This window comes from Oryzias melastigma, linkage group LG8 (genome assembly GCF_002922805.2).
Source record: "Oryzias melastigma strain HK-1 linkage group LG8, ASM292280v2, whole genome shotgun sequence".
Classification (NCBI taxonomy): domain Eukaryota; kingdom Metazoa; phylum Chordata; class Actinopteri; order Beloniformes; family Adrianichthyidae; genus Oryzias; species Oryzias melastigma.
Window position 1 is genome coordinate 6,367,243 of NC_050519.1, and position 14,763 is coordinate 6,382,005.

At 38.1% G+C, this 14,763-nt stretch overlaps 1 protein-coding gene across 1 annotated transcript in view; it reads right to left on the reverse strand.

Annotated features, from left to right (window-relative positions):
• Nucleotides 1–660: 660 nt before the first annotated feature.
• Nucleotides 661–14,763, reverse strand: part of kcnh4a (potassium voltage-gated channel, subfamily H (eag-related), member 4a) — a 24,761-nt gene continuing 10,658 nt past the window's right edge. The window contains exons 5-16 of the mRNA XM_036213065.1: nucleotides 13,655–13,674; nucleotides 13,153–13,540; nucleotides 11,366–11,573; nucleotides 10,924–11,118; nucleotides 10,640–10,839; nucleotides 8,052–8,301; nucleotides 7,749–7,963; nucleotides 7,279–7,317; nucleotides 5,543–5,892; nucleotides 5,387–5,463; nucleotides 5,169–5,245; nucleotides 661–2,079 (exon numbers count right to left, since the gene is read on the reverse strand). Coding sequence (XP_036068958.1) covers nucleotides 1,297–2,079; nucleotides 5,169–5,245; nucleotides 5,387–5,463; nucleotides 5,543–5,892; nucleotides 7,279–7,317; nucleotides 7,749–7,963; nucleotides 8,052–8,301; nucleotides 10,640–10,839; nucleotides 10,924–11,118; nucleotides 11,366–11,573; nucleotides 13,153–13,540; nucleotides 13,655–13,674 — 2,802 coding nt within the window. The 3' untranslated portion in view covers nucleotides 661–1,296. The remainder of the gene's footprint in view (nucleotides 2,080–5,168; nucleotides 5,246–5,386; nucleotides 5,464–5,542; nucleotides 5,893–7,278; nucleotides 7,318–7,748; nucleotides 7,964–8,051; nucleotides 8,302–10,639; nucleotides 10,840–10,923; nucleotides 11,119–11,365; nucleotides 11,574–13,152; nucleotides 13,541–13,654; nucleotides 13,675–14,763) is intronic.

Sequence of the window (14,763 nt, forward strand, 5' to 3'; positions counted from 1 at the left end):
ACTATTAGCATTTTATATTCTTAAAGACCAACTCCAATGGAAATCGTTTTTTTGGTGTACTAAACTTGTAGCATTTTTCTTGTTATGGGAAAAATCAGATTTAGCTTAAAATTACATTTCTGAGCATTTTTTCTTTTATTCAAATTGTTTTAAATCAAGAGCAGACAAAAAAAACTTCTAATAGTGACTAGGTGCTAGAGTCGGACTCAGATTAATAGATCCATGTGTGTTTTTGTTTTCCTCGCCTGAGCTGACATTTATGGAAGCGTGTGTGACTCAAAAATAAAAATAAAAGTCAATACTGGAAATGCTATTTTTTTTTCAAAATGTACCTGCATTACTTGTCTCTTAAATGAAATTAAAAAGCAATTATCAAAAATGCTTTTTCATTTTTTTTTTATTTCATTTAAGAGACAATTAAAGCAGGTACATTTTGAAAATGAAATTTCCAGCATTGACTTTAATTTTTTTTTTTTGAGTCACAAACGCTTCCATAGTCATTTGATTTAAAACTTTAAAGCTGGATCGCTCTGATATTGATAGCTACTTTTGTTGCACCACTATTGTGAGGTTGACATTGTGCTAGAGGAATGATGGGAAATGAGCTCAGGCTTACTTCCTGCAAATTGTCCTACCTTCAACACAGGCAGATTTCTAATGAACTTTTGTTTGTCTGTTTATTGTTTAGCACAAATAAAATACATAACAAGGATTCATAAAAGAAAGTCAAGTAAAGTGCAGAAAGAGGCAAAAACCCAAATAGATTATTCAAGGTCTCCACCCAAAAGACTCAAACATGTAAAATATATATACAAATATACACGTATGTTCCAAAAGTTTTTTTTAAAGAAAATCTTCCGAAAATATGTCCCAAAAACGACACAGGTATTTTGATGTTGCCTTAAAACGGCACAAAAGATGACTGGAGATGCTTTTAAAAGTGCTCAAAAGATGACTGGAGATGGACTTTATTACACTTTAGCACTATAACCATTGGCTGTATATGAGAACTGGACTGAGTGACTCCTCCCCCCTTGTGTTCCAAACAGGAAGTATCCATCGAGTGGAAGGCAAGAGTGGTTGCCGTAGAAATATGGACTCAGATCGGCTCGGACCAATCATTGCTTACTTACATCGTCTGGTTCCAACATGGCGACATTGTGAAACTTCATTTCGTTGGAACCATAAGTGAGTTGTTGACGTCAGGCTCACTCTGCCCAGCTCTCATATACAGTCAATGGCTACAACACATCTGATCATACATGAGGAGAACCAAACACTGATATGATCATTGTGTTAGTCCTGTATGGTCACGTCTGCATCGTCTTGACACAGTGAACTTGAGCTCTCTTTGTTTGACCCCGGCTCCACCAGAGAACACTGATGTTTGTTGTGAACAGGACTGGATCCTACCGGGTCATTTTGTCTGGGACCATTGCTACAATTCGGTTGACACACCGGACTGTGGACTCCTGAAGATGCCAGAGAGCTCAAGGATAATCCAGCAGAACTGATGGGGGAGTTATCAGGTATCCGAGAAGGGGATAGTTTTTGCGAGACGTTGGGGTTGCCTAGGAAACTGAATGATGGTTGGGTGTGTCCACAGTTTACTGTAGAACATAGGGGGTGAGAGCTGTGCCTTGAGAGGATGGGTGAGTTGTAGATGACCTGTGGGCTCTGACAAATCACTGGGTAACTAGTGAAGGCTGAACTGATGCTCAGCAGCGACGAACCTCTCTGGGGATGAGGGTGGATCATGTAGGGGGAGCTTGGGACTACCCTGGTTGCATGAACCTGGTTCTTGTGTCCGTGAGCCGGGGGTCCTTCTCTGTCGGAGCAGCAACGGTGCAAACAAGTTGGAGAAGCGAATCCACCGCAGACACATGGATTTCTATCCACGTGGTTTATGGTTTCAAGGTGATGGTGCAGTTCAGAGGAAGGAGCAGAGGCCTGCCAGATGCTGGTAGTCGTCCCAGCACAGGAGCTGTTGTTGGGCTTTGGTATATGACAGTGCAGGAATTGCATTAGATCGTGGAGCTCCTTTGCCAGGTTGGACACTTCATCGTTCAAGTTGTTCACCTAAAAGAAAAGAAAAGGAAAAACTTGTTGTTTTAAGCTCTAAAAGTTAACCAACTTGCAGTAGATCGCCTTTTATGAAATGTAACATCATTTTGCAGATGATAGAGCGTTTTCAATGTGAATAGTAAGTTCCACTTTAGAGCGGCAAAGCTGAGAACTGAACGCGGTTTAACACACTTTTACATAAATTATAAAATGTAACCAATTTTAAAAGAAAAATGTACAATATTTATTTTATGAATTTATTTCCTGTCTTAGATCGTTCACAAATCTAAATTCAAATTTGAATAATTTTTCAATATTTTATTGAAAATATTGACTTTTCATTTAAGCAGATATTATTCTAATGAGTTCTATTTTGCTTGATGTTATTCACACGTGTATTAAGTGCGATCAAGCACAAAAACTGATGGGAATTCATATAATCGCCAAGATGCACATTGCTACATGTTGGCTAAATTTAGGGGTATTTGTAGTTTTTCGGGGTATTTTAAGGGGTAATTGTAAAAATAGGAATGTTTACCAAGTCGAATATTTTAAGTGCTGCTATGAAGCCACGTATTTTAGCCTTCAAAATAAGAGTAGCCAAGACAAAAGTTCAACTCTGGCTGTACACATTTAGAAATTAAACGTGCGAATAATAATTTCCTGAAAAATATTGTTTCAAATTATTTTTGATTCTTGTTTACCTTTATTATACAGCAGGGATTAACTACAGTTATGAGCAACAGCAAAGGGAAGCTACGTCAGAAAATGAAGCTACAATTCGTTTTTCTTTATTGTTGAAATGGTCTTACTTTAGCTCTGTTTTTAGTGATTTTGTGAACATAGAAATGTTAGCAACTTTAACTGGGCAGAAAAGATCTTCTGAAGTTCTACGTCTCATCGCCGTTGTGGAAAGCTAGCGTTAGCATTAGCATGAATTAGAAGAAGAAAATCTCAATTACCTTCATAATCAAACAAGCTGCTTTCAATGAAGTACCTGTAACCTTCGTCTAACTTTAACCGGGTTGTCAGAGAGAAATAATCCATGACTTGTTACATATAATTCATAGGAATTTGGGGAATCAGCATGCAGACAGGAGTACTGACATTTGTACTTTGATCTAAGAGGGGAAAATGAATACAACCAGGTAGGACATTTATACATTTCTATTAAAATTGTTTTTTTACTTTTTATTATTTACGTAAAATTGCTTTAAACAGTGTTCAGCTGTCAGCTTTGTCGTTCTAAACAAGTAAACCAGAAGTCATCTTGCACACTCGCCGTTTTGTGTGACGTCACATGAAAACGGTCCATTGATTATATTTAGCATGTGACTTCTGAAAGGAGTATGTCATTAAACTGTGAAGCGAAAACAAACATTTGAAATGTCCGATTGAAAGATTCCCCCTTTAATTTGTTTGCATGAGGAAAAAGTAAGTTGCATTGTACTGCCAGAAGGTAGCAGCACAGACCAAGTTATGCAAGAATAGTGCAGCATGAAAGGAAAATCAAGACACAAGGCATTTCAATTTCTTGCAAAAAATCAAAAGCAAATTTACTTTTTTTCAGTATTTGTAATTATTTGTAATTGGTTTCAGTTTATAGCTGTGTGAGCATTTTTTTTTCATTTTCCATCAATTAAAGAAGGGTTCATATTTTTCTAGGTTTCAGTAGAATTTCACAAAGGGATATAAAAATATTTCAGTACTTATGAAGACATCAGAGAGAAACATTACAAGCGGAGCTGCAATTAAAATTGAAGAAAGCTCATTACTTGGTGGATGTTCAGATGTTAAAACCACTCACTTTATTGCGTGTTAATGGAAAATTTAAGTGTACAAGGAATTAATGCTTGGTAATCATTCATAGTGATTCTCCTGCTCCTTTCTGTACGTTTTTCGGCGATTTCAGCAATCTTGGTATCAAAACGTTTAGCTTGTTCAGGACATTACTGCTCGTATTTTTGGTATTTATAAACTTCATAGTTTTTTTTAATATTGGGCAAAATATGCCCCATTAGAAATGAACAAGAAAGTCTTCAAATTTCAAGATTTTAAGAAGATCAGCAACAAGTCTTTAAATATATTTATTGACTCATCTTTGATCTCGTCTTTTAAATAAAAAAAAATGAGTTTACCTAATATTTAAGCAACATGCTAACGTTTTTGGCTAACTTGTTATCTACTGAGGTTTTTAAGGCAATTTAGAGTTTAGCTTCTATTTTAGCAACAAACTAATGTTTTTGGCTAATTTAGTTTACTGAAGAATTTTCAGACTATTTTTTGGTTTAGCTAGTATTTAAGCAATGTGCTAGCTTTTTTTTGGCTAATTTGGTTTACTGAGGTTTTTGATGCAAATTTGGAGTTTAGGTGATATTTTAGCAACATGCTAACGTTTTTGGCTAACTTGTTATCTAGTGAGGTTTTTAAGGCTAGTTTTGAGTTTAGCTTCTATTTTAGCAACAAGCTAACTTTTTTGACTATCGGTACATTTAGCTTACTGAGGAATTTTAGGCTATTTTGGGGTTTAGCTAGTATTTAAGCAATGTGTTAGCTTTTTTTTGGCTAATTTGGTTTACTGAGGTTTTTGATGCAAATTTGGAGTTTAGCTGATATTTTAGCAACATGCAAAAGTTTTTGGCTAATTTGTTATACTGAGGTTTTTTATAGGCTAATTTAGAATGCTGCTTCTATGTCAGCAGCAGGCTAACATTTTTGACTAATTTAGTATACAGAGAAATTTTTATCTCTTTTGGAGTATTTAAGGAGCTAAATATTTTTTGCAAATTTGGCATGTATTAGAGATTTTTCAGCAATTTTACTACAATTTTTTTCTTAAATTTAGGTAAACTTCAGTGCTCTTTCATATTAACAAGATTTCAAGTCTTTTAGCAAATTTAACATTTTGCAAATATTTTTTGCATTTTCAGCAAATCCCTTCAACGATTAAAGTAAATTGCGTCACCATTTTCAGCAAAAAGTTTCAGCATCTTCAGAGGCTAAAGCATTCACACTAGCGTTATCACAGGTAATGCAACATTCCTAGTTGCATTTTATTTCAGCTGCACAAGCCAGACGTCCAAAGAGTTTTATTACAGGTTTACCTCTTTGTTAAGTTTTCCGATGCTCTGTCTCACTTCTTCCGTCTCCAGAATCAGGTTAGCACTTATCTGCAGCTGGTCTGAACAAAGACAAAGGGAAAAAAAGAATAGAATGCATTTTAAATCTGACATTTTTCTTTGTAACAGCTTGTTACGTAATTTGGCTTTTACATATCTGTCTGCATCAAATGAATATTTCAGCCAGCATGCTGTCATTTTACCTGCCACTTTGATTTTTGTCTCGCTCTGCTCATTAAATTGAAAAGTGTGGCCATTGTCTTCAATTCCGTCCACAACCCTGAGTGCATAAACAAAAGCATGTTACATAATTTTAAAGACTTAGTGCAAATGATTACTTCTTTTCTTCTTTTGTTTACCTGGGGCTCAAGTTTAAAGGGCTTACACAAGGCAATGATGGAATAAGCAATTTAGCAGGTCGATGGCTCAGGCCTGAGTGATCGTTGAGACCCAGCAAAGGAGATCGGGGGAGTTCATCGCTGAGAAAAGGCTGAGGAGAGGGGCCTCTGCTTCCCTGAGCAGGTGATCGACACCAGCTGAGCGCTCGGATGTGCTGAAGCTCCTCTCCGGCGGTGCCGAGGCTCGGCTGATGGACAGGACTGTGAAGACCCTGCAGAAGAGGAACTCGGCTCTCCTGCGAGTATTTCTTGTTCTCTTGTTCTGCGCCGGCTGCCTCGATGATGGATGGGAGGTTGTGATCTACACCACACTGGGGAAAAAACATGGAAGAATCTATCAGAGTTTCCACATCTCTGTTTTTATATCAGTTTTCACAAAAATAACATAATCGTTTGAATAAAGCAGGATGTACTTCAGGATGTGTAAAGCAGGGGAGTCAAACTCAAACGCATAAAGGGCCAAAATCCAAAACACACCTTAGGTCGCAGACTGAACAGAATAGAAATTTGTTGAACACTCTAAAAATAAACTTTTAAAACCTAAAAACTATAACTTTTCAACATAATAATGAACTAGATATATAACATTACCTACCATAATGCTAGTGTGAATGATGTAAGCTGAATTTGGCCGCTGAAGGTGCTGAAATTAATAGCTAAAAATGTTGAAGCTGAAAATGCTGAAGCTGAAAATGTTGAAGCTGAAAATGCTGAAGCTGAAAGCCAGCTAAAATATTAGCCTAAAAACTGAACCAAAAAAAAATAGGTTAGCCAAAACAGCTAGCATTTAGCTTAATAAATGCCTAAAATTTCAAAATACCCTAAAAAACTGAAAAAGCTTACATTAGCTGAATAGCTTGCATGTAAATATTAGCCCAACTCCAAATAGTCTTAAAAACTTTTAAAATAAGCTGAAATTAGTCAAAACAACTAGCATGTAGCTGAAATATTAGCTAAATTCCAAAATAGCCTAAAGAAATGTGTAATAAATTCCAAAATAGCCCAAAAAGTTACCAGAATACCAATTTTTAAAACCTTGAAACCGTAACTTTTTAAAAATAATTATGAATAATAAAAATGCAGAAATATTATTCCACAATAAATAAACTTAAATCTTAAATAACTTTCAACATTTTACTCTCCATAAAATTATATTTTGTCAAAATTATACAAGTTAGAAATGAGCGCAAGATAACATCAGATCTTTGAAAACAATAAAATAAAATGATCTGGAGGGCCGGAAAGAATTATCCAGGCCTTGACCTTGATACATGTACTGTAAAGTAAAATGCCGAAGGTGTACAAAGTTGTCCAAAAAAATAGTTATTTGGAAAAAAATAAGTATAGTGTTCAACCAAAATTAAGTTATGATGCCCATCTTGTTTACAGAGTGCCAAAAAATGTTAAATTAACATTTATAAACTTCCTCATTCTTTTATTTATTTAATCTGCATATTTTATGAACTTTTAAAGTCAAACTTTATAGTTTTATTATTGCTTTTAATAAATGTTAATAAACAGAAAAAAACAGTTTAAATTTAATTTAAATAGGTTGTTTTAATCTTTTTAGTGTGAAAACACAAAAAATGCTCATTTTCTACGTAAACCACTTTATTATGTACATGTTTACTGACTATATAATCTTTCAAAAAGTTAAAAATGTAAATAAATTATCTTAAAAATGAACATTCACATACCTGAGACTGTTTAGGCGTCCATGGAAATCTCCTAATTTCCTAAAAACAAAGAAATCAAACTTAAGATGGAATCAAACTCCTGAAATTATGCTTTAGAAGATGAAATATTCATAAATACTAGACATTACATTAGGGTAACTTTTTTGTTTTAAGAAAAAATAAAGACAGAAAAAATAATTATGACCCTATAAACTGAGAAGGTCTTGAAGAAAAAAATTTTAGTCACTAAAATACGTTAATTTTGCTTGAAAAAAGACAGAAAAAAAGTCATTTTTTTCTTAAAACGAGGGTCTTAACTTAACAAATTCCATCTTAGCAGTGTATGTGGGTGGGGAGATGTGTACTTTTGTTGCTAAAACCAAACATTTCTCTTCATCTTGACTTTATAATTCAATAAGATTATCAGCTGGTACATGAAATGCTCCGATTAAAGTGAATGAAGGAGGTGTAAAAGCCTCATCGAGTCTTACATTGGCTTCACTGCCCTCTCTCAGGTTGTAGGTCAGGTTGAAGTGGATGTCAAAGCTGAAGCGGCTGCTGTATTCTGGGTAAAGCCTCAGAACCTCCTTCAGAGCCTTCACACTGATGTACTGCAGGTCGCAGTAGGTCAACGCCTTGACATCGGCGTTTGTTTTGATCACCTGGTCGTGCTCCGGTAAGTCGGACCCGATCAGGTCACCTTTGCCTGGAGGAAAGTCAGACAAACTTACTTTGAGGTGCAGTAGATGATTTGCTGAAGTGTTGTCAATCATTCACACGTTGTGCACACTTACCCAGGATGGCCAGAACCACGCCGTCTTTCAGGACCTCCAAGGAACCGGAGCAGACGAAATAGTTTGCGTGTAGAGCATCTCCGTGGCGGATGAGGTATTCTCCGGGTGCGCAGAAGGAAGTCTTGATGTGCAGGGAGAGGGAACGCAGACACCCTCTGCTGGCTCGCTCAAACACAGGCAGCTGCAGGATGTCCTTGTTCAGATGCATGGCAATGTCAGCTCGCAGCTCATCCGGGAATTCACGGAGCAGCTGAGAGGAACAGAAGTGCATAGTTTAAAAAAAAGTATTTGTTTGACAAACATATTTTTATTAAATCCAGAACTGAGCAGCATTCATTTGTGGTTTCCTGTTTTGCCGCAGCAGAAAATGTGGGCCCTGATTGGGTTTGTCTACTGTTTCAGTAGTGGTCCCAGTGAGCACTAGCGGAGCTAGCGCGATAAAACAGAGCTTGCTATCATGCTACAGCAGAGCTCACTAGTACAATACAATGGAGATCGCTAGGAAGACACAGCGGAGCTCACTAGCTTGCTACAGCTGAGCTCGCTACAGAGGAGCTCACTATCACGCTACAGTTGAGCTAGCTAGATACAGCGGAGCTCACTAGCTTGCTGCAACAAAGCTCACTAGCTCGCTAACTTGCCACAGGGGAGCTAGCTAGATACAGCGGAGCTCACTAGCAAGCTACAGCGGAGCTCGTTAGATAAAGCGGGGCTGACTAGCTTTTCACAGAGAAGCTCGCTACAGCGGAGCTTGCTAGCTTGATACAGCGGAGCTAGCTAGCCCAATACAATGGAGCTTGCTACAATGGAGCTTGCTATCATGCTACAGTGGAGCTCACTAGCAAGCTACAGCGAAGCTAGCTAGATACAGCGGAGCTCACTGGCTCGCTAACTCGCTACAGCAGAGCTAGCTAGATACAGCGGTGCTGACTAGCTTGCTACAGCAGAGCTTGCTAGCTCGATACAGCAGAGCTTGCTTTCATGCTACAGCGGAGCTCGCTAGCATGATACAGCAGAGCTTGCTACAACGGAACTCGCTATCGTGCTTCAGTGTAGGTCACTAGCACGCTACAGCTGAGCTCAATACAGAAGAGCTCACCATCACGCTACAGTGGAGATCGCTACAGCGGCGCTAGCTAGATACAGGAGGGCTAACTAGCTTGCTACAGCAAAGATCACTAGCTCGCTACAGCAGAGCTTGCTAGCTTGATACAGCGGAGCTAGCTATCATGCTAGAGTGGAGCTCACTAGCGAGCTACAGCGGAGCTAGCTAGATACAGAGGAGCTCACTGGCTTGCTAACTCCCTACAGCGGAGCTAGCTAGCACGATACAATGGAGCTTGCTACAACAGAACTTGCTATCATGCTACAGTGGAGCTCACTAGCAAGCTACAGTAGAGCTAGCTAGATACAACGGAGCTCACTGGCTCGCTAACTCGCTACAGCAGAGCTAGCTAGATACAGCGGGGCTGACTAGCTTGTTACAGTGAAGCTTGCTAGCTCTATAGAGCAGAGCTTGCTAGCTCGATACAGCAGAGCTAGCTAGCGTGATACAACAGAGCTTGCTTTCATGCTACAACAGAGCTCGCTATCATGCTTCAGTGTAGGTCACTAGCACGCTACAGCTGAGCTCATACAGAGGAGCTCGCCATCACGCTACAGTGGCGCTAGCTAGATACAGCAGGGCTCAATAGCTTGCTACAACGGAGATTGCTAGCCAGGTACTGCGGGTCTAGCTAGCATGATACAATGGAGCTCGCTAGCTTTATAAAACGGAGCTTGCTACAATGAAGCTTGCTATCATGCTACAGTGGAGTTCACTAGCTCGCTACAGCAGAGCTCGCTAGCTAGATACGGCGGTTCTTAGTAGCACACTGCGCTGTCCACCCTGTGGTTGGCATAGCGAGCCAACCCATCGAGTGTTCACATAAGCCAATGTGGGCAAACAGGTGGGGCCACCACAGAAACTGTGGACAAACCCATTTGGGGTCCACATTTTCTGCCCACTTTGAAACCATATGGGGCCACTTGGCTTTGCTGGCTGGGAGTTGGCATGTTGTCAATGAGGTCTCACTTAAAAAACAGTCCCTTAAAGAGGTGATGATGGTCATTTTGCTCCTTTCTGATCAAAAACACTTGTAGGATTATTCATCAACACATTCTTTCATTAAGATTGTGACATGTTGCCTTTGCACCTAAAAATGTACATTTAACCACGTTTACAAGTAACATAATGATTCAAACGAATATCTTTTTATCAGGAACTGACGACAGCATCCCTCACTTTCAGCACTGAATTCATTAGCTATAATGGTAAAAGTAAGGGTGTTAATTGGTATTCTTACTATTTCTGCTCGTCCCCTTGTAATTACAGAGAACTTCTCCAAGACGAGCTCTGACATTGTCAGGGAAATTGCGTTTGTGAGAAAATGGCATACGCTTAAGGAAATGGAATACGACTCAAGAGAATTTGAATCGTCCCACATTCAAAGGGCCCTAAATCGGAAAGCGCCCACGCAGAATGTGTTTGAGGCTCACAACACTTCATTAATTCTGTTGCTCAATTGGATCGGTTCAGTTTTACCCACCTCATTAGCATTGATGCCGTTGTTGACTGACCAGGTGGCCTGAAAGTTCTCCAGCATCCTCTGCTTCAGCTGCTGCGGCAGCCGGTGCACACGGATGAAGTCCTTGAGGTCCTTCATGCGTGTGTGGTAGAGCGAGCGGCGTGAATACATGCGTTGGATGATGGCGGTCACGTTCCCAAAGACCACTGCATGCATCAGAGCTGGAAGCGTCAGAGGGAGAGAGATGAGGGTCGCCTGCAGGCCTTCTCCTGCCCACTGGTTCCGGCTTTCAAACGTGACCTCACCTCCAATGAGCATGATGCATATGGAGAAGATCTTTTCTGCGTCTGTGTTGGCGCACACATTACCAAAACCGACACTGGTGAGACTGCTGAGGGTGAAGTAGAGAGAGGCGATGTAGGCACTGGGCATGGAGGGGCCCCCCGTGGTGCTGTTGATGTACGGAGTCTCCAGACGCTTTCCCAGCTCCTGCAGCCAGCCTGACAGAGCAGGTTTTTATCGAAAAAAAACAGCAACTGATTATTATTAGAAGTCAATAAACTCATGAAATTAGAGCAGACATTTTCAGATAACAAGATGTCTACATAACACGATTACTCCGTGATGTAGACTTCCTCTGAACCAACAAGCATAACTAAAGATCAAAACACCTGACCGCTCACGAAACCATCAGAGAAGTCTGGACGATTTGGAGCAGAAGCTGTGAAACCCATTTGCGGCTCTCACCTATCTCCCAGGTAATGGGGTCGCTGCTTTCGATTTCCTTTCGCCCAATGACGTACCAGATGCAAGCCATCCAGTGAGCGAGCAGGGCGAACACAGACATGAGCAGGGTCAGGACCACGGCGCTGTACTGGGAGTACCGGTCCAGCTTCTGCAGCAGGCGCAGCAGACGCAGCAGACGCACCGTCTTCAGCAGGTGCACCAGGGACGTCTGCGCACGGAAGCAAAGGATCACCAAACTGATTCCTGCGAAAGCTTAAAAACGTCAAGATGTTTTAGCCAGTTTTATCTTTGCTACACTGTAAAAAGTGAATCAATTAACAAAAGTTGCGTAATTTGCTTATATAAAAATGATTTATTTTCATCACATTTAAATTTTGAGTTGATGATTTATTTAACTTAAACATTTAATATGATACAAAGTAATGTTTTAGTCGTAGCAAATTACAAAGCTTTAATGTTTGACTTTTTACAGTGTAATCTGAATTTTTACATGTTTTTTTCTCAAAATCAACTCAGTTAAAAAATGTTAATCCTTAAATTAAGGATATTATTATTAAAATGAGTCAAAATCTTTTTTTCTGTATCTCTTGACAATAGAAAATCTTAATTTGAGACAAAAGAAAATCAATTTTTTGGTTAAAGTTCAATAAATGTTTGGAAGCAAAAATTTAGCTTATGATCTAAAAATAAGTGATAATTTTAGATTTTATAAGGATTTTTTAAACTGAGCTGACTTGTACTAAGATAATATTCTCTTTTTGTTCATATTTTGTTCTGACGTGAGTCATTTCTACTTATTACAGTAGTTCTTTTGTCCTTTAAGAAAAAAATAAAAATACCATCAGGTACATAACTCAAAAAATATAAACTATTTGAATAGAAATAGGGAAATATGTATTAAAAGGCCTTATAACATTTAATTTTTAAGTAATAGACAGCTTTTGTTTTAGCTTATTTTTCACTTTTGATGTTTATAGGAAAGTCTTTGGTTCTAGTTTTTCTATTTTATTGTAACATTTCTTGTTACGTAAAGTTTATTTGTTGAATGGACAAATTTCACTCCTTTCTCGTGATTTATGGAGCCAAATCGGGACCATAAAGATTTGAAACCCCAAAAAAACAACTTAAAAATTTAAGCTGAAATATTGTAAAATAAACGTTTTGCAAGTCTAATATAAACTTAATTATTTTCACTTTGAAAGTGAAAAAAAGAATAAAAACAGAAAAAAACGTTTTGAATCTGAAATTCTGAAACTTAAAAGAGAAAATTTGAAGCTGAAAATAGTTAAGTTTTTATTAGAATTGCAGAAAATTTCAGCCACTTTAATTTTTTCACCCAAATTTATTTAGTTTTCAAATCTTTATGCCCCAATTTGGCTCCATGGTGATTTTCCTCTTAACCCTTAAAGACTCATTTTTTCTTAAAAATAAAACCAAGTATAAAATACCATAAACCGAGTTTACCACATAAAACATTTTAGATATTTTCCGTGACACTGATGTCACTATGGGTGCATCCTTTTTGTTTAAATTCATTTCTAGCTTACCAAATGTATAGTTTCAGCTTTAAGGTCATTTTTACTAAAACACAAACCAAACATTTTGTTTCTCTTCGTTTTTCTCTGCAATCATAGACAGAAACGTGAGAATTTCCTTGTGTTGGAATAAACAAGCTGCTTGTATACAGTATGTGGGTGAAAGTCTTAATCCTCCTCCGTCATTAGTCACTGCTGCTGCAGTCAGATCATTTAAAGATGTCTAAAAATGTGTCCATATTTATACTTTACCACAGTGATGTTGAAAGCGTAGAGAAGGTCAAAGGGCAGCGCTGCGATCAGATCCACAAAGAACCAGGTGGTGCAGTAATGTATGCAGATGGAGCGGCTGTCATACACCACCTGACCCGACTGACTCACATAGGTGGTGCGGAAATTCAGAACGATATCTGCAAAAAGAAGCGTGCAACACGTGAAAAAGATGGATTCATAGCAGACAAAAGCAGAAAAACAGCTGAAAACACCTCGTTGACACTGGAGGGAAACAAGGTGTGACAGACGGCGAGTTAATTCGGTAACCTCGTCTGCTCGCAGACAAACTTGTTGTAAAACAGAAGTTGTGTGACAGATGTGTTTTGACACCTCTGCCGAGTGAAAATGGAGACGAAGTGCGAGCAATCTAATTATAATTCATAACCTGGGGCATTAAAGACACCCGGGGGGGGTGAGGAAGGGTAGGCAGCAGTCGTGCGTTAGCCATTGTCAGGGAAAAGGTGAAAGCCCAGGGAAATACAGTTTCGGGATTTTTTTATACTATAAAACAGAGATTATATGAGTTTCATGGTTACATTTATAGGGACACAAGCATCAAGAAGAAGATGCTGAACAGTAAAGATGTTTAACGCTACAGGTAGCCAACACCTACAGTTAGTAGTGGTGAAAATCAAGAATCTTGCTCTATTCCAATATATAAAAGGTTTGGTGTTGTATAATTCCATTGGGCACAAACCAAAATGACCAATTTCTCCCCAATGATCATTTTTTAATCAAAATAACTACCAAATCTGAGTCCCTGATTGGTCAGAGTTCAACTAACATTTCAACACATGTTCAATAGCTGTAAATTTGGTACGTAGAGCCCAAAAACGGTTGTAGAAATTTGCATAATGACACATGAATGCAAAAATTTTGGAAGACGGATTCACACCCGTTAAGACAAAAATGGACAAATTGAACACATGTTGCTGAGGTTAGCGTAAACGTAGCTTCTGACTTTAGTTTTACTATTTTTGGTGTTTTTAACATGTTCATTTGGCTTTTTTCTGACATATATTTAAAAAATTTGGATAAAATTGAATTTCAGAATATTTATTATTCCAAATGTATTTGAAAAAATCTTTAAAAAATGACAGTATTTGCGACATCAGGCACAGACCTGAGCTGCTAAACGAAAACTAGATTGCAAAAATGTGCCTTTTTCGACCAAAAACAATTACTTTCCAAGTAATTTAGTGTAAATAAATATGAGCCAGTTTTTTTCTCCTATTTCCAACTTTTTCTTACTTTAAAGTTTGGCGCCACACCGGTTATTAATTACGTCCAGCAGATAGCGCTCTTGGCAGCCGCCTAGGTTGTCTAAGGCTTTGTCTGAATTCCTTCACTACTCACTATATAGTGTGTTCGGAATTTTCTAATGCTGTCCAAATCTAACATTATAAAATCGAGCGCACTAGAAATTTCCCAGAAGTCTTTGCGATAAACTAGCATGCAAAAAAAATCGATTAATCGATTTACGCTTAATAGATCAATAATCTATTCAATATATATATATATATATATATATATATATATATATATATATATATATATATATATATATATATATATATATATATATATATA